This window comes from Cetorhinus maximus, chromosome 9, assembly GCF_964194155.1.
Source record: "Cetorhinus maximus chromosome 9, sCetMax3.hap1.1, whole genome shotgun sequence".
In the NCBI taxonomy this organism is placed as follows: domain Eukaryota; kingdom Metazoa; phylum Chordata; class Chondrichthyes; order Lamniformes; family Cetorhinidae; genus Cetorhinus; species Cetorhinus maximus.
Window position 1 is genome coordinate 52120466 of NC_135887.1, and position 18435 is coordinate 52138900.

Sequence of the window (18435 nt, forward strand, 5' to 3'; positions counted from 1 at the left end):
ATCTTGGAACTCCCTTCCTAACAGCACTGTGGGTGTACCTACACCACATGGACTGCAGTGGTTCAAGGCAGCTTATCACCACCTTCTTAAGGGCAATTAGGGAGGGGCAATAAATGCTGGCCCAGCCAATGAAGCCCACATCCCGTGAATGAATAAAAAAAAAGTCAGCATGGTGAATCGCTTGGAGGGGAACTTCCAGGTGGTGGTGTTCCCATCTATTTGCTGCCCTTGTCTTTCTAGGTCGTAGCGGTGATGGGTTTGGAAGGTGCTGTCTAAGGAGCCTTGATGATTTCTGCAGTGTATCTTGCAGATGGTGTACACTGCTGCCACTGTTCATCGGTGGTAGAGGGAGTGAATGTTTGTGAATGGGGTGCCAGTCAAGCAGGCTGCTATGTCCTAGATGGCGTCAAGCTTCTTGAGTGTTGGTGGAACTGCACTCATCCGAGCAAGGGGAAAGCGTTCCATTACACTCCTGACTTTGCCTTGTAGATGATGGACATGCTTTGGGGAGTCAGGAGGTGAGTTACTTGCAGCAGGATTCCTAGCCTCTGACCTGCTTTTGTAGCCACAGTATTTATATGGTTAGTCCAGTTCAGTTTCTGGTCAGTGGTATCCCCCAGGATGTTGTTAGTGAACTCAACTACCACTTTCTGCTCCTTCCTCTGGCATTGGAATTGAGGGCTGCATTGTTGGGAATACGAATCTAGACTGCCTGCAGCAACTTACATTAAAGGTGCTATATCAATGCAATAAAACGCCTCGAAGTTACACAGGAAAGTTATCAAATAAATTTTGACATCGTGCCACCGAAGGAATTATTAGGCCAGATGACCAAAAGTCTGATTGAAGAGGTAAGTTGTAAGGAGGGAGCAGGAAAGAGAAGTAGAGAGATTTAGGGAGGGAATTCCAGAGATCAGGGCTTAGGCAACTAAAGGCCAACACTGGAATCAGGAATGCTCAAAAGGCCAGAATTGGCTGAATGCAGAGTTCTGGGGCAGGCAGGTGGGCTGCAAAGCTGGAGGAGGTTACAGAGATGGGGAAGAGAGAGGCCATGGAGGGATTTTAAAACATGGATGAGAAATTTAAAATCCAAGATTTTGTTTATCTAGGAGCCAGTGTAGTTCAGCAATCATAGAGGAGATAGGTGAGTGGGATTCGTGTGAATTAAGACACAGGCAGCAGAGTTTTGAAGTTTTGGAGAGTAGAGCAAGGGAGGTCAGTCAGGAGTGTGTTGGAATAGTAAAGTCTAGAGGTAACAAAGGGATGGATGAGGGTTCCAGCAGCTGATAAGCTGAGGCAGGGGTGACATCGGGTAGTGTTATGGAGGTGGAAATAAGCAGCTTTAATGAGGGTGTGCATATTTGGCAGAACCTTTATCTTTTTAAAACAAACTTTATAAGTGGCTGCTGTAGATTTGTTAATTTCATTCCCTTAACACTCCACACTCTTGCTGCCATTTGTGTAGTTTGTTATAAACAGATGTGTGCGCTTTAAAAGCATCCCACTGAATTTGCAGCAAACTTGATGAATTATTTGGTTCCCTCTGTCTCTGGTGTGGTGCCTAGGGGAATGAAATGAATGAAAATATCATTCCATCTGGCCATTGAGTAGCTGCCAAAACCGTGCCCTTGAACGTTACTTTCAGCACTTGTGACTTGAAGATCCTATTCTTAATTCGTTTGAATAATTGACTTACTGGGAAATACTTCCTACTGTTTCAAGCATAAGTTTCACCATAAGGTTTCCCAACCTGTGATATACACCCTTGCGTATATTGGTCAGCATGTAACTGAATCCAGCAGATGAAACTGCTTGAAGGTAGATTATATTGGCTTGACTCTGTTTTGTGCCCAGTAAATATCTCTTGTATCTCTGCCTTGTTTATCTCGCACTGCAGTAGTTCCAATAAAGTCAGCTAAGTTGGGGGCGTGGGATATATTAAAAGAATTCTTCTGCTGAAATTCAGTCGTAAATCACATTGCGTTCCTTCATGGTATTTGCAACTTTTGCTGACTGTAATAAGTTGAGTACAGTGAATTTTATTGTTTCTTGTACTGAAACTGGTTTCAGGCTCTTTCTATTTTTATTTCCTGCAGCCATTTGCCAACACACAGCATTACAGTGTTTCCCATGGTGACGATTCGGATTAGTGACCGCCACCGGCTCATCCAGCCCTACATTCACAACTATACCTGGCTGCTCTTCAGCGCACTGGCACTCTACACAGCCGATGTCGTAACAGAACCAAACCCTGCTGAAGAGGAGTTGGACTCCCATGTACGTGCACATGCTGAGGCCCTGGAAGCTCGCTGCACAGAGCTCATCACTGAATATCTACTCAAGGCACATCAAGGAAAAAGTCAGTCATGTGAATGACGCACATTCTTTACTTTGCTTATAAATATACATGGACGTTCAAAGTTTGTTAAAAGCTCTCATAGATTTTAAGTTGTTTGTTTTAGCCTTTATATTATCCTTTTAATACATTGACCTTTCACCTCTGTCCTGAATTTGAACTCAACTCAGATTAAAGGGGTGAAACAACTTTTGCCCCCCCCCCCCGGATCCTCTGAGAAATGATTTTGACAGTCTACCAAAGAAAATCTATGCTTGGCAGTTAACTGTCAGTTGCCATCAGTGGTGCATTCTCCATGGCAATACCACTTGCCAACCAGTCAGCACTCCCTTCACATACAGTATAAATTATTGCTTTCCCCCTTATATTGGTATTCTTGTGAGTATCCTGATGAGTGCAAGATGAAAAGCTTAGACATATCTCTTTATTTAGCAATACTCAAAACCTATTAGCCTTTAACCCAGTCTCTTGGGTGTGTGAACTTTCCCTGCAAAATATCATCTGATTCAGAATTAAGTTGTCAAGTCTTATTCAGCAATCTTATTCACAGAGGTTGTTAGTTTGGTAAATAGAAGTTCAAATTTTGTGCAGCGGGGAATGGGACTTCCAAGGTGTGGAGTCAGCTGGAGAAAGAGCAGAAAAAGCAAGAAGTGAATTATGAGCCTTTTATGCCAACACTGGAATCAGAATTTTAGCGGCACAGAAGGATGCCATTTGGCCCATCATGTCTGCACCGGCTCTCCAAATGAGCATTCTGACCAAGTGCCATTGCCCTGCCTTTTTCCTGTACCCTTGTACATTGTTTCTATTCAAATAATCATCTAATGCCCTCTTGAATGCCTTGATTGAGCCTGCCTCCACCACACTTCCAGGCAGTGCATTCCAGATCCAAACCACCCATTGTGTGAAAAAGTTTTTTCTTATGTCACATCTTTTACAAATCACTTCAAATCTGTGCCCTCTCGTTCTTGGTACTTTTATGAGCGGGAACAGCTGCTCCCTATCTACTCTGTCCAGCCTCCTCATGATTTTGAACATCTCTATCAAATCTAATAGGGAATGTGCACATTTCTCAGTACAGCGCTTCATGTTGAGTTCCATTGATTTGCTCCAGCCTTCCACCCACCTGGAACTGGAGTGACTTGTGATGTGAATTATCCTGCTTTTCACTCTGCTGGTGACACTCATTTGTAAATCCCACTGCTTGACTTGAACACATAATCTGGGTTGACATTCCAATGCGGTAATGAGGAGCGCTGCATTGCTGAGGTGGTGTCTTTCTGACGTGACATTAAGCTGCCTGTTGTACAGTTTCAGCTGATCAGTGAGATCATGGCGATATGAGAAGTATTTGGGCTTCCAAGAAGACGGTGCATAAAGCTAAACCGCTGTGCTGCAGAGAATGTCTGATCAGCTGCAAAAAGAGTAGAGATATAACAAAGTACAGATAGGACAGATGTTTCCATTTGTGAAGAGGAGTCCAAAACTAGGGGCCATAAACTAACTTGGAAGGGCGGTGAGAACCAAGGGAAAATATTAGAGAGGAATACCAGGGTGCACAAAATACTGGGAGGGACAGATAGCACTAGTGTAGAGAATAGTAAGTTAATAGGTAAAGTCGGGATAAGGGAGAAAGTAACAAAATCTAAATCAGGGTTACTATGCATGTATGTGAATGCATGGAATATAGTAAATAAGAAAATAAGATTGGGGAGTTAAAGGCGCAGATTGCCATGTGGAAATATGATGTTGTGGCGATAACAGAGACCTGGCTCAAGGAAGGGCAGAACTGGATGTTAAATATTCCTGGGTACAAAGTGTTCAGAAAAGATAGGAAAGGAGGAGAGGTAGCAGTATTGGTTAAGGAGAGCATTGCAGTGCTGGAGAAAGAGGATGTCCCAGAGGGTTCAAGGACAGAATCAATTTAGCTAGAGCTAAGGAACAAAAAGGGTGCAATTCACTTCACGTGATATCAAGAAACGGCTGAAGGCGCTGGATACTGCAAAGGCTATGCATCCTGACAATATCCCGGCAATAGCACTGAAGACTTGTGCTCTAGCACTTGCCGCACCCCTAGCCAAGCTGTTCCAGTACAGCTACAACACTGGCATCTACCCGGCTCTGTGGAAAATTGCCCAGGTATTTCCTACACACAAGAAGCAGGACAAATCCAACCTGGCCGATTACCATCCCATCAGTCTACTCTCGACCATAAGTAAAGTAGTGGACGGAGTCATCAGCAGTGCTATCAAGTGGTACTTGCTTAGCAATAACCAGTTCATTGGCACCCAATTTGGGTTCAGCCAGGGCCAATCAGCTCCTGACCTCATTACAGCCTTGATTCAAACATGGACAAAAGAGCTTAACTCCCGAGGTGAGGTGAGAGTGACTGCCCTTGATATTAAGGCCACAATTGACCGAGTGTGGCATCAAGGAGCCCTCATAAAACTGGAGTCAATGGGAATCAGGGGGACAACTCTCCACACTGAAGTTAAACTGACTGGTCTGTAATTGCTGGGCTTATCCTTACAACCTTTTATGAACAAGGGTGTAATGTTTGCAATTCTCCAGTCCTCTGGCACCTCCACTGAGTCTAGGGAAGACTGAAAGGTTATGGCCAGTGACCCTACAATTTTTACTCACTTCCTGCAATACCCTTGGATGCATCTCATCTGGTGCCTTGTCAACTTTAAGTATCAATAGCCTATTCAACACTCCCTCCCTTATCAATTTTGAACGTTTCTAGTGACAGACGAGGAAACTCGTGTTTAACCATCTTGCTGGAGTTTTTAGAAGAGGTAGCAGAAAAGGTCGATCAGGGTAATGCTGTTGATGTGGTGTACGTGGACTTTCAAAAGGCATTTGATACAGTGCCACACAACAGACTTGTGAGAAAAGTTATTGCTCATGGAATAAAAGGGACAGTAGCAACGTGGATACAAAATTGGCTTAAAATAGGAAGCAGAGAGTCTTGGTCAATGGATATTTTTCAGGCTGGAGGAAGGTTTGTAGTGGAGTTCCTCAGGGGTCAGTATTGGGACCCTTGCTTTTCCTGATATAAATGATCTAGACCTTGCTGAGCACGGGGACAATTTCAAAGTTTGCGGATGATACGAAGCTTGGGCGTGTTGTAAACTGAGAGGAGGACAGTGTGGAACTTCAAGAGGACGTAGACAAGTTGGTGGAGTGGGCAGATAGGTGGCAGATGAACTTCATTGCGGAGATGTGTGAGGTGATGCATTTTGGTAGGAAGAACATGGACAGACAATATAAAATAAGGGATGAAATTTTGAAGGGCATGCAGGAGCAGAAAGACCTTGGGTGTATCTGTGCATAGATCATTGAAGGTGGTTGGACAGGTGGAGAGAGCAGTTAATAAAGCATATAATATCCTGGGCCATAAGAGTACAAGAGCAAGGAGGTTATGCTGAATTTATATAAGACACTCGTTGTACTTCAGCTGGAATATTGTGTACAGTTCTGGGCACCACACTATAGGAAGGATGTGAACATATTGGAGATAGTGCAGAGAGAGGTTTACAAGAATGGTCCAGGGATGAGAAACTTCAGCTATGAGGATAGATTGGAGATGTTGGAACTGTTCTCCTTGGAGAGAAGAAGGCTAAGAGGAGATTTGATAGAGATGCTCAAAATTATGAGGGGGCTGGACAGAGTAGATAGGGAGAAGCTGTTCCCGCTTGTAAAAAGACCAAGAACGAGAGGGCACAGATTTAAAGTGATTTACAAAAGAAGCAAGTGTGATGTGAGGAAAAACTTTTTCACACAATGAGTGGTTCGGGTCCAGAATACATTGCCTGGAAGTGTGGTGGAGGCAGGTTCAATCGAGGCATTCAAGAGGGCATTAGATGATTATTTGAATAGAAACAATGTGCAGGAGTTATGGGGAAAAGGCAGGACAGTGGCACAAAGTCATAATGCTCATTTGGAGAGCCGGTGCAGACATGATGGGCCGAATGGCCTCCTTCTGGACCGTTAAAATTCTGTGATAAACATACCAAAGTCACTAATAATCCAATAAGGAGTTCAGGAAAAGCTTCATTATGGTTAGAATGTGGAATTTGTTGCCAGATGGAGATTTGAGGCAAATAGCCTGGATGAATTTAAGTGGAAATGGGATAAAAATTTGAGGGAGAAAGGAAGAGGAGGATATATTGATAGTGTTAGATGAAGTAAGGCAGAAGGAGGCTCATGTGGAGTGTTAACACCAGCATAGACCTATTGGACCTAATGGCTTGTTTCAATGCTGTAAATTCTATGCAATTCTATGTAATAATGATTGGGAAACATTGCGAGCCAGACAACAGTGAGAGGCTGAATAGCCTACTCTTGTTCCTAATGTCATTAGGTCATATTGTCCACTGCGCAGAGATGCTGGCTGATCCTTGTGCTTCCTGCATTTGCTCCTTTTCTTAAAAATAAGTAATAATGATGTTTGCTAAATTTATTTTGGCCAGGTCTAAAGAATTCTGCAGTGCTTTCTTTGCTCTCCAACGCGTCAGCTGAGAGCGAGAAGGATGTAGCCGGTGCCTCAACAGACGCTACAGAAACAATTCTTTCCACAACTGAACATAGTGCCAGTAACCAGCAGCAAGCCCAGACTCATTCTACTCACCTGGATTCATCTGATGTGAGTAATCAAATTATTGCTATCATTGGTTTCAGTTTGACATGCTTTGTTCAAAGCTTTTCTATGCCAGAACTAAAATGCTAGCCTTTGATCTTTTGAAGCCTCTTTCCTAAACTAGATCATATCGATCTGATGAAAATCTCTTCACTCTCTGTTCAAGCCAGTTAGTGGAATGACTGTGGGCTCCTTCAGTAAAGGTCCTGCTGATGCAGCTTGATGAGCCAAAGCTGCCTGTAGTTCGTGGTGCATGGGCAATGCTGTTCCAGAGAGAAAGTTAACACATTATTCAGGTAGTCTGGTAGGAGCTCTGAATGGGCACCACCCCTTGATCTGTATTTGATAACTGTCACTGGCTTTAAAGAAGAACAATGGCCCTGGTTTTTAGTCAACAATAATGTGGTGGCACTCGCTTCTGATCTCAAAGAAAGTTGCTCACAAAGATCTAGCGATTTCTGTGGCATGGATTTCCCCTTTCCCATTGTTACTTTGGTTCCAGTGTCAGCTCCAGGGGACCTCATACGAACAAGGAGCAGTAGGCCACTCAGCCCCTTGTGCCTGCTTAAATCGTGGCTGATCTGATCGTATCCTAAAATCTGCATACCACCTACCCTGATAACCTATCACCACCTTGCTTACCAAGAATCTATGCCCCTCTGCCTTAAAAATATTCAAAGATTCTGCTTCCACCACCTTTTCAGAAAGAGAGTTCCAAAGACTCTCAACCTTCTGGGAGAAAAAAATTCGCCTCATCTCTGTTTTAAATGGGCAGCCCCTTATTTGTAAACAGTGATCCCTAGTCCTAGATTCATCCACAAGAGGAAACATCCTCTCCACATCCACCCTGTCAAGACCCCTCAGGATCTTATATGTTTCAATATCTCCTGCATTTAGCAACAATGATGGTAGCAACAAGCAAGGTTAGCAGCCAATTACAACGAATTTGCACAGACAGCAAACCAAAATGTAAAAATCACTGATTTCCTTCATTTTTTTTGGCCATTTACAGACAACAAAATAAAGCTTGGGGCGTATACATGGGATTAAGATACAAGCTGAAATGCTCATAAACTTTAAAAAAAATATTAAAATCTGGATTTTTTTTCCAAATGAAGTTTGACATTCCACAAATATAAATTCGTTTTTTAGGGTCAGAGGTTGTTGAGCATCAATTGTGAACTTAACAAGAAGTAAAATTTTTGAGAGTCTTTACACCATGACTATTGGTGTGAAAATGGACATATACATCAACTCAAGTGATTTCAGAAGATCTCCATCTGTGGGGACCGTAACAGTATAACCTGTAGAGGAACAGGGAATCACGGAGATCCGCTTGTTGACTTCCACATTTAATTGCCCATGTGCACCAAAGTTTGCTGTCAGTTTCACAATTCTAATCTCACCGAACGCAAATGACATCCTCGTCGATTGTGACAAAGGTAAACTATCTCCTCTCGTCCTCCTTCATCTACCTGCAACTTCTGACATTCTTGTCCAACGTGTCTCCACTGTTGTCCAGCTGGGTGGGCCTACATTGCCTGGTACCATTCTTAACTAACAGGTTGCAGCCTGAGAGTCACCTGCAGTGGCTTCTCTTCCTGCTCCTGCACAGTTACTTATGATGTTCTCCAAGGATCAGTCCTTGACTCCCTTCTATTTCTCATCCACACGCTGTCCCTTGGCGACATCATCCAAAACCACAATCACTTTCCACTTCTGCTGATGATACCCAACTCTACCAGGGCACCGCCTCTCTCGATCCCTTCACTGTCTCTAAATTTTCAGACTGCATGTCCGACATGTAGTACTGAATGAGCAGTAATTTCCTCCAACTAAGTATCGGGAAGACAGAAGCCACTGTCTTTGGTCCCAGCCATAAGTTCCAGTTCCTCTCCACAGACTCCAGCCCTCTCTCTGGCAACTATCTGAGGCTAAACCAGACTGCTCACAACTTTGGTATTGTATTTGACCCCGAGATGAACTTCCTACCACATATCGGCACCATCACTAAGATAGTTTATTTTCGCTTATGTGACATCGCCTGACTCCACCTTTGCCTCAGCATACCTGCTGCTGAAATGCTCAACCTTGTCTTTGTTACCTCTAGATTTGACTAATCCAGCACACTCCTGGCCAGCTTCCCTTGTTCTACCCTCGGTAAACTTGGGGTCATTCAAAATCCTGCTGTCCATGTCCTAACTCTCTCTGTTGCACTCACTCATGCTCTCTTTGCTTACTGATTTACATTGGTGCCCAGTCAAGCAAGCCACAATTTTAAAATTTTCATCCTTGTTTTCAAGTACCTCCATAGCCTTGTCCCCCATAACTCTAATCTCCTCCAGCCTTAAAGCCCCTGAGATCTCTGCGCTCCACCAATTCTGGCCTCTTGTGCGTCCCCGAGTTTAATTACTTATTGGTGGCTGTGCCTTGAGTTGCCTAGGCCCTAAGCTCTGGAATTCCCTCTCTACCAACTACTTACAATCTATATTAATGACTTGGATTCAGGGATAGAAGGTACTATAGCTAAATTTGCAGATGACACCAAAATAGGTGGGAAAATAAGTTGCAATGAAGAAATAAGAAATTTACAAATGGATATGGACAGGTTAGGTGAATGGGCCAAAATTTGGCAGATGGAGTTTAACGTGGATAAGGTGGTTATCCATTTTGGTCGGAAGAATAAAGAGGCGACTTATTACTTAAATGGAGAGAAACTTCAGAATGCTTCAATGCAGAGGGACCTGGCTGCCCTCGTGCATGAATCACTGAAAGCTAGTATGCAGATACAGCAGGTAATAAGGAAAGCAAATGGAATTTTGACATTTATTACTAAAAGAATAGAGTATAAAAATAGGAAAGTGTTGTTGCAACTGTTCAAGGCATTGGTGAGACCACACCTGGAGTAATGTGCACAGTTTTGGTCCTTTTACTTGAGGAAGGATGTAGTTGCATTGGAGGCAGTTCAGAGAAGGTTCGCTAGATTGATTCCAGAGATGCGGGGCTTGTCTTATGAGGAGAGATTGAGCAGTTTAGGCCTACACTCGCTAGAGTTTAGAAGGATGAGAGGAGATCTAATTGAGGTATATAAGATGCTAAAGGAGATAGACAAAGTAGATGTTTCCCCTTATGGGTCATTCTAGAACAAGAGGCCATAGTTTTAGGCTAAGGGATGGTCGATTTAAATCAGAGATGAGGAGGAATTACTTTTCTCAAAGGGTCATGAATCTGTGGAATTCACTACCCCAGAGTGCAGTGGATGCTGGGATGCTGAATAAATTTAAGGAGAAGATGGACGGATTTTTAATTAGTAACAGGTTGAAAGGCTACGGGGAGAGGGTGGGAAATTGGAGTTGAGGCTGAAATTAGATCAGCCATGATCATATTGAATGGCGGGGCTGGCTCGAGGGGCTGAATTGCACTCCTGCTCCTAGTTCTTATGTAAACCCCTTTGCCTCATCCTTCTTTTTCAGACTCTCCTTAAAACCTGCCTCTGTGACCAAGCTTTTGATTACCTGTCCTAATATCACCTAGTGTGGCTTGGTGTAAAAGCTTTGTTGGATAATGCTCTTTGACATGCCTTGGGATGAGGGTGCTATATAAATGCAAGTTATTCATACAATTGCAAAACTTGGGCTACAGTCTTTCCATACAGACTGGACCAACCAAATTGGCAAAGTGGCCTGGAAGTGAGTCTGTAGAATGCATTCATGACAGTTTCCTGGAGCAATATGTTGTTGAAGCAACTAGGGATAAAGCTATTTTAAATCTAGTATTGGGCAATGAGGCTGGGTTAATCAGTAATGTCATTGTAAAAGATCCACTGGGAAATAGTGATCATAATATATTCGAATTTCATATGAAGTTTGAAAGTGATGTACTCCAGTCACAAACAAGAACCTTAAACTTAAAGCCAATTACATAGGTATGAGGGGAGAGCTGGCCAAGGTTGATTGAATAAATAGACTAAAAGGTATGCCGATAACTAAACAGTGGGAAACATTTAAAGAAACAATTCGAAATGCTCAACAAAAGCACATTCCATTGAAAAATAAAGACTCAGCGAGAATGACCTATCTGTGGCTTGCTAGGGAGGTTAAAAATGGTATTAGATTAAAAGAAGAGGCTAATGAATGTTGCAAAGAATAGTAGTAAGTCTGAGGATTGGGAGTTTTTTTTTAGTATCTAGCAAAGGGCCACCAAAAGGTTAATAAAAAGGGTCAAAATAGAATATGAGAGTAAACTAGCCAGGAATGTGAAGACAGATTGTATGAGCTTTTACAGGTATATAAAAAGGGAGTAGCTAAAGTAAACTTGGGCCCCCTTAGAGGTAGAGGCAGGAGAAATTATCATTGGCAATGAAGAAATGGCAGAGACATTGAACAAATATTATCTGTCTTCACAGTAGAAGACACAAATTATATACCAGAAAAAGGAGGTAACCATGGGCATCATCAGAGTGAAGAATTTAAGGCAATTAATATCAGCATAGGAAAAGTACTGGAGAAATTTAAGGGATTAAAATCCAGCAAATCCCCAGGACCTGATGGCCATCACCCTAGGGCTCTAAAAGAGATAGCTGCAAAGATAGTGGACAAGCTGGTAATGATGTTCCAAAATTCCCTAGATCTTGGAACGGTCGCAGCGGATTGGAAGTTAGAAAATGTAACACTTCTATTCAATAAAGGAGAGAGAAAATGGGCAACTAAAAGCCAATTAGCCTGACAGTCATCAGGAAAGTGATGGAATCTATTATTAAGGAGATCTTGACAATGCACTTAGAAAAGCATAATATGATTAGAACAAGTCAGCATAGTTTTGCGAAAGATAAATCCTGTATGACAAGCTCACCATCACCCTTTCAAGGGCAATTAGGGATGGACAATAAATGCTGGCCTAGCCAGTGATGCCCACATCCCATGAATGAATAAAAAAAAAAGTTTGATAGTTTTTTGAGGATGTCACTAGTAGGGCGGATAAAGGGGAACCAGTGGATGTAGTATGCTTGGATTTCCAAAATGCATTCAATAAGGTGCCACACAAAAGGTTAATACATAGGACAACAGACTCATAGATGTTTACAGCACAGAAGGAAGCCATTCAGCCCATCATGTTCATGCCAGCTGACAGAGATCTGACTACACTAATCCCATTTTCCAGTGCTTGGCCCATTGCCCTGGAGGCTATGGCAACACAAATGAATATCTAAATAGTCCTTAAATGTTATGAGAGTTTCTGACTCAATCACCCTTTGAGGCAGAGAATTCCAAACTCCCACCACCCTCTGGATGAAAAGAATTCTCCTCAACTCCCCTCTTAGCCTTCTACCTCTTACCTTAAACCTATTCCCCCTGGTTATTGACAGCTCTACTAATGGAAAAAGTGCCTTCCTATCCACTCTGTCAATGCCTCTCATAATATTATACACCTCTACCAGGTCCCCTCTCAACCTTCACTGCTCCAAGGAAAAGAACCCTAGCCTATCCAATCTCTCTTCATAGCTCAGACCCTCCAGCCAGGCAGCATCCTGGTAAATCTCCTCTGCACCTTCTCCAGTGCAATCACATCCTTCCTATAATGTGGTGACCAGAACTGCATGCAATACTCCAGTTGTGGCCGAACCAGTGTTGCAACAGTTCCAGCATAACCTCCCTGCTCTTGTATTCTATGCCTCGGCTAGTAAAGGCAAGTATCCCATATGCCTTCTTAACCACCTTATCTACCTGCCCTGCTACCTTCAGGGATCTGTGGATATGCACACCAAGGTCCCTCTGAACTTCAGTACTTTCCAGGGTCCTACCATTCAAAGTGTAATCCCTTGCCTAATTAGCCCTCCCCAATTGCACTACCTCTCACTTTTCCGGGTTGAATTCCATTTGCCACTGCTCTGCCCATCTGACCAGTCCATTGATGACCTCCTGCAGTTTACGGTTATCCTTCTCACTATTTACCACCCTACCAATTTTCATGTCATCCGTTCATGTCACTTCTTGATCATACTCCCTACATTTAATTCCAAATCATTTATGTACACCACAAACAGCAAGGGCCCCAGCACCGAGCCCTGCGGAACCCCACTGGAAACAGACTTCCAGTCACAGAAGCATCCCTCTACCATCATCCTCTGCTTCCTGCCTCTCAGCCAGTTTTGGATCCAATGTGCCACTTTGCCTTGGATCCCATGGGCTCTTACTTCCTTGACCAGTATGCCATGAGGGACCTTATCAAAACCTTGCTAAAGTCCACATCAAATGCATTACCTTCATCAACACTCCTGGTTACCTCTTCAAAAAAATTCGATCAAATTTGTCAAACACGACCTTCCCTCAACAAATTCATGCTGATCCCTGATTAATCTGTGTCTCCCTAAGTGCAGATATATTCTATCCCTCAGAATTCTTTTTCGAATTCCCCACCACTGAGATTAGACTGACTGGCCTGTAATTTCCTCGTCTATCCCTTTCTCCTTTTTTAATAGTGAGACAACGTTAGCAGTCCCCTGGCAACTCACCTGTGGCCATAGAGGATTTGAAAATTACTGCCAGGGCCCCTGATATCTCTCCCTTTGCCTCCCTCAACAGCCTGGGATACATCTCATCTGGGCCTGCAGATTTATCCACTTTTAAGGTTGCTAAACCTGCTAGTACCCCCTCTCTCTCTGTTAATTTCTTCTAATATTTCACAGTCCTCCACCCTGATATCTATACCTGCGCTGTCCTTTTCCATTGTGAAGACCAATGCAAAATATTCATTGAGGACTGTACCCACATTTTCCAGGTCCACACACAAATTACCTCTATGGTCCCTAATTGGCCCTACTCTTACCCTAGTTATTCTCTTGCCCTTTATACATTCAAAAAACCGCTTTGGGCTTTTCTTTATTCTACAGACCAATGCTTTCTCATGCACTCTCTTAGCTTTCCTAATTTCCTTTTTAAGTCCCTCCTGCACTTTTTATACTCCCCTAGGGACTCTGGCGTCTTGAGCCCTTGGTATCTGCATATTAGCTTCTCTTTTTTTCTTAATCCTAACCTTTATGTCCCTTGACATCCAGGGTTCTCCAGACTTGATCCCCCCTTTGCCTTTAAGGGAACATATTTGCCCTGTACTCTCACTATTACCTTCTTGAATGTCCCCCACTGACCTGACACAGTTTTATCTGCAAGTAGCCCAGTCCACTTGGGCCAAACCATATCTCATTTTAGTAAAATTAGACTTTTCCCAGTTTAGAACTTTTATTCCTGGCCCAACCTTATGCTTTTCCATAACTATCCTAAACCTGACTGAGTTATGGTCACTATCTCCAAAATGTTCCCCGACTGTTATGCCTTCCACCCGCCTGGGCTCATTTCCAAATATTAAGTCCAGAACTGTCCCCTCCCTTTTGGGCTTTCTACGTACTGGCCAAAAAAGTTCTCCTGGATGCAACTTAAGAATTTTGCTCTCTCCCTACCTTGCATACAAACTATCCCAGTTAATATTTGGGTAGTTAAAATCCCCTACTATTACTGCCTTATTATTGTTACACTTCTCTGAAATTTGGATTACATATTTGACCCCCTATCTCTCCCTGACTGTTTGGGGGCCTATAGTATACACCCAACAGTGTGATTGCCCCTTTTGTGTTTTATTACTTCTACCCATATGGCCTCATTTGATGATTCTTCCAAGACATCATCCCTCCTCTCTGCTATACTCGATGCCTTGATCAATATTGTGACCCCCCCACTTCTATCCCCCCTCTCTATCTCATCTGAATACCCTATAACCAGGAATGTTGAGCTGCCAATCCTGCCCTTTTAGCCAAGTCTCGGTCATAGCTATGATATCATACTCCCATGTGCCTATCTGCCCTCAGCCCGTCTGTCTTATTCCTTGGGCTCCTTGCATTAAAATATATTCCATTTAGCCTTGCCAAACTCACTTTTTCCTTATCTAGCCTATGTTTCCTCTGCCTTCCAGACTCACTCACTAGAGTTTTAACTTCTAATTCCATTTCAGCTTCTCTCCCCTCTGAACTACTTTTCAGGATCCCATCCACCTGCCAATTTAGTTTAAATCCGCCCCAACAGCATTAGCAAACCTCCCCGTGAGGATGTTGATCCCGTTTCTGTTCAGATATAACCCATCCAACTTGTACAGGTCCCACCTACCCCAGAAACGGCCCCAGTGCCCCAGAAATCTAAAGCTCTCCCTCCTGCACCATCTCTCCACCCATGCATTCATCTGCTGTATCCTTCTGTTCCTATACTCACTACTGCGTGGCACCGGGGGTAATCCAGAGATTACTATCTGGATAAATCTGCAGCCCTGGATGAGATGTATCCCAGGCTGTTGAGGGAGGCAAGGGAAGAGATATCAGGGGCCCTGGCAGTAATTTTCAAATCCTCTATGGCCACAAGTGAGGTGCCAGAGTCCTGCTTTTCAGTTTCCTACCTAACTCCCTAAAGTCTGCTTGCAGGACCTCGTTTCTCTTTCTTCCTTTGTCATTGGTCCCAACATGGACCATGACTCTGGCTGTTCACCCTCCCCCTTCAGAATGCCCTGCAGCCGTTCCGTGACATCCTTGACCCTGGCACCCGGGAGGCAACATACCATCCTGCAGTCACGTCTATGGTCGTAGAAGCACCTGTCTACTCCCCTCACTAATGAATCCCCTACCACTATTGCCCTCCACACTTCCTACCCCCCTGAGCAGTTGGGCACCTAGAGTGCCATGGCCTTGGCTGTTGGCCTCCATAAAGGAAACGCCACTCTCACTGTTTTCCAAGGCTGAGAAATGGTTTGCGAGCGAGATGCACTCAGGGGAATCCCTCACTACCTTCCTGGTCCCCTCCTTCTGCCTGGTGGTCACCCATTCCCTCTCTGCTTGCACCTCCTTAAGCTGCGGGGTGACCACGTCCTGAAACGTGCTGTCCATGAACCTCTCAGCCTCGTGAATGCACCGTAGTGCCCCCAGCTGCCGCTCAAGCTCCAAAACCCAGAGCTCGAGTTGCTCCAGTCGGAGGCACCTCCTGCACATATGGTCATCCAGACTACCAGGAGCGTCTAGAATTTCCCACATAGCACAGGATATGCAAATTAAGGGACTGAGCTCCCCAGACATATCTTAACTAAATAGAATATGGACCCTTGCTTTTATTTTACCCTTACTCCTACTTGAGTATAGACTAGATGCTAGATCCGCTAGGTGCTGCTGACTGCATGTCCCGTCCCAGGGTCCTCTTCTCTCACTTTCCTCCAGGTACTGCTGACTGAATGACACCCTAGATACTTGGGTGTACCCGTACAAGGAGCACAAAGTTACTATGCAGGCAGAGCAAGCAATTAGTAAGGCAAATGACATGTTGGCCTTTCTTGCCAGGAGATTGGAGTACAAGAATAAAGAAGCCTTGCTAAAATTGTGCAGGGCTTTGGTGAGAGCACACCTGGAACACTGTGCAGTTTTGACTCCATGTTTACAGATGTATATACTTGAATTGGAGACCGTACAGTCAAGGTTTACTAGATTGGCCCTTGGAATGAAAGTGTTGTCCTATGATGAGAGGCTGAATAAATTAGGTCTGAAGTATCTGGTATTTAGAAGACTGAGAGGTGATCTCATTGGAAACATTCAAGATTATGAAGGGGCTTGACAGGGTAGACACAGAGGTTGTTTCCCCTGGTGGAGAACCTCGAACAAGGGGGCACAGTCACAAGGTAAGAAACCGATGATTTAGGACTGAGACAAGGAGAGATTTTTTCACTCAAATGTTTGTGAATGTTTGGAATTCTCTACCCCAGAGGGTTTTGGATGTGCTGTCATTGTATACACTTAAGGCTGAGATAGACAGATTTTTGATCTTTCAGGCAATTAAGGGATATGGGGAGCAGGCAGGAAAGTAGAGTTAAAGCCCAAAATCAGCCATGATCATATTGAATCGTCGAGCAGGCTCGATGGAGCAAATGATTTACTACTCCTGTTCCTTATGTTGTTCTTCAGGAGCCAGTGCTCCTTCATTCATCAGCTTTAACCTCACCAAAAACATCATATTTACTAAATTGTTTGCAACCAGTGTATTAACATTTAGGGACTTTCTCAAATTAACTCTTAGATTTTTTTTTAATAGTAAAGTAGCAACTGAATCTTGCTTATCATCTTTTCTTCCTCTTTAGGAATCCACTCCTGGCGATAACCAGAAAGCAGTTTTGTCCGATACACATTCCAGAGTTGGAGAGGAAGCTGTTAAGTGCAGTCGTGACAAAATCCGAAAGAAGGTATAGTTGCTAGTTGGAAAAAATTTATGTTCGGTAACCAGATCAAGGAAATCTAATTTACTTTGGACTACTTGAGCGGTTTAGCTGTCTAAAGTGTGCCCTGGTGTCTAGACACCTATCGTGTTTAATAATTTTTGGGCTCACGTTACACAGTTGATTCTGATGATTCTTGACAGAGCAGCTTCAGCAAGGAAAAAACTGTTACAATGCGCTTTAAATACCCAAAATTAAATATTTTGCAGTGTGGAGAAGCTGAATGTTGGTGATGAATATCAATGATTTATGTGGATCCCCTGAAGATGTTGGGGCTATGTTTAAGAGTAGCATGTTTGTTTCTGGACTTTCTGAGTTAGAGTTAACTAACTGTGTTGCTGCAGTATACTCTGGGTGGATTTATTGCAAGAAGCCTGAATAAATATAAATGAAAATTATAGACTAATTTGGTATATTTACTAGAAAAATAGTGAGGGCCAATGGGGATATTGCAAAATTTTAATCGAGCTGCAAGTAGAATTTAAAAAAATACAGATTCAGTACGATTTATCTCTTGGTATGTAAAACATAAAAAATTATTACTAAAGTTGGTAACTGTATGTGAAGTGTGATCTAACCAAGATTCGATACGCATTGAACATAACTTCTGTACTTTTCCTTATACACTGCACCTTTCTGATTGCAGGTTGTGGCAGTTCCTTTTTTTAAAAACTTTTGGCAACTGATAGTTTTTATAATATATATATTAATTACTTATATTCTCTAATTACTTTACAGCTATCCTTTGTTTAGCACTCCTAATGTGTTCCTAAAAAATGGCATGCTAAACAAAAAGATACCAAAAGAAACCATGTAATAAGGGTGGGTTACATTCCTGACCTGTAAATTTTACATTAAAAACGTTTTGGCTGCCTTGGAATAACTGGTCCAAAAATCCTCTTAATAATTCTTAACTTACTAACTCCTTCTACTTACCTCCCACCTGCCATCCTTCCCACTCACTGACACTCATGCTCGCCAGAGAAATCATGTTTAACCAATTTATTGGAATTCTTTGAAGAAGTAACATGTGCTGTGGATAGAGGGGAACTGGCAGATGTACTGTACTTAGATTTTCAGAAGGCATTAGATAAGGTGCCACATCAAAGGTTATTGTGGAAAATAAAAGCTCAGGTGTAGGGGGTAA

General features: G+C 43.1%; 1 protein-coding gene across 5 annotated transcripts in view; it reads left to right on the top strand.

Annotated features, from left to right (window-relative positions):
* Positions 1 to 18435, top strand: part of zzef1 (zinc finger, ZZ-type with EF hand domain 1) — a 283385-nt gene that overhangs the window by 165007 nt on the left and 99943 nt on the right. For all 5 annotated transcript variants that reach the window (XM_078548719.1, XM_078548721.1, XM_078548723.1 and 2 more), the window contains exons 36-38: positions 2097 to 2359; positions 6832 to 7004; positions 17154 to 17255. In XM_078548719.1, coding sequence (XP_078404845.1) covers positions 2097 to 2359; positions 6832 to 7004; positions 17154 to 17255 — 538 coding nt within the window. The remainder of the gene's footprint in view (positions 1 to 2096; positions 2360 to 6831; positions 7005 to 17153; positions 17256 to 18435) is intronic.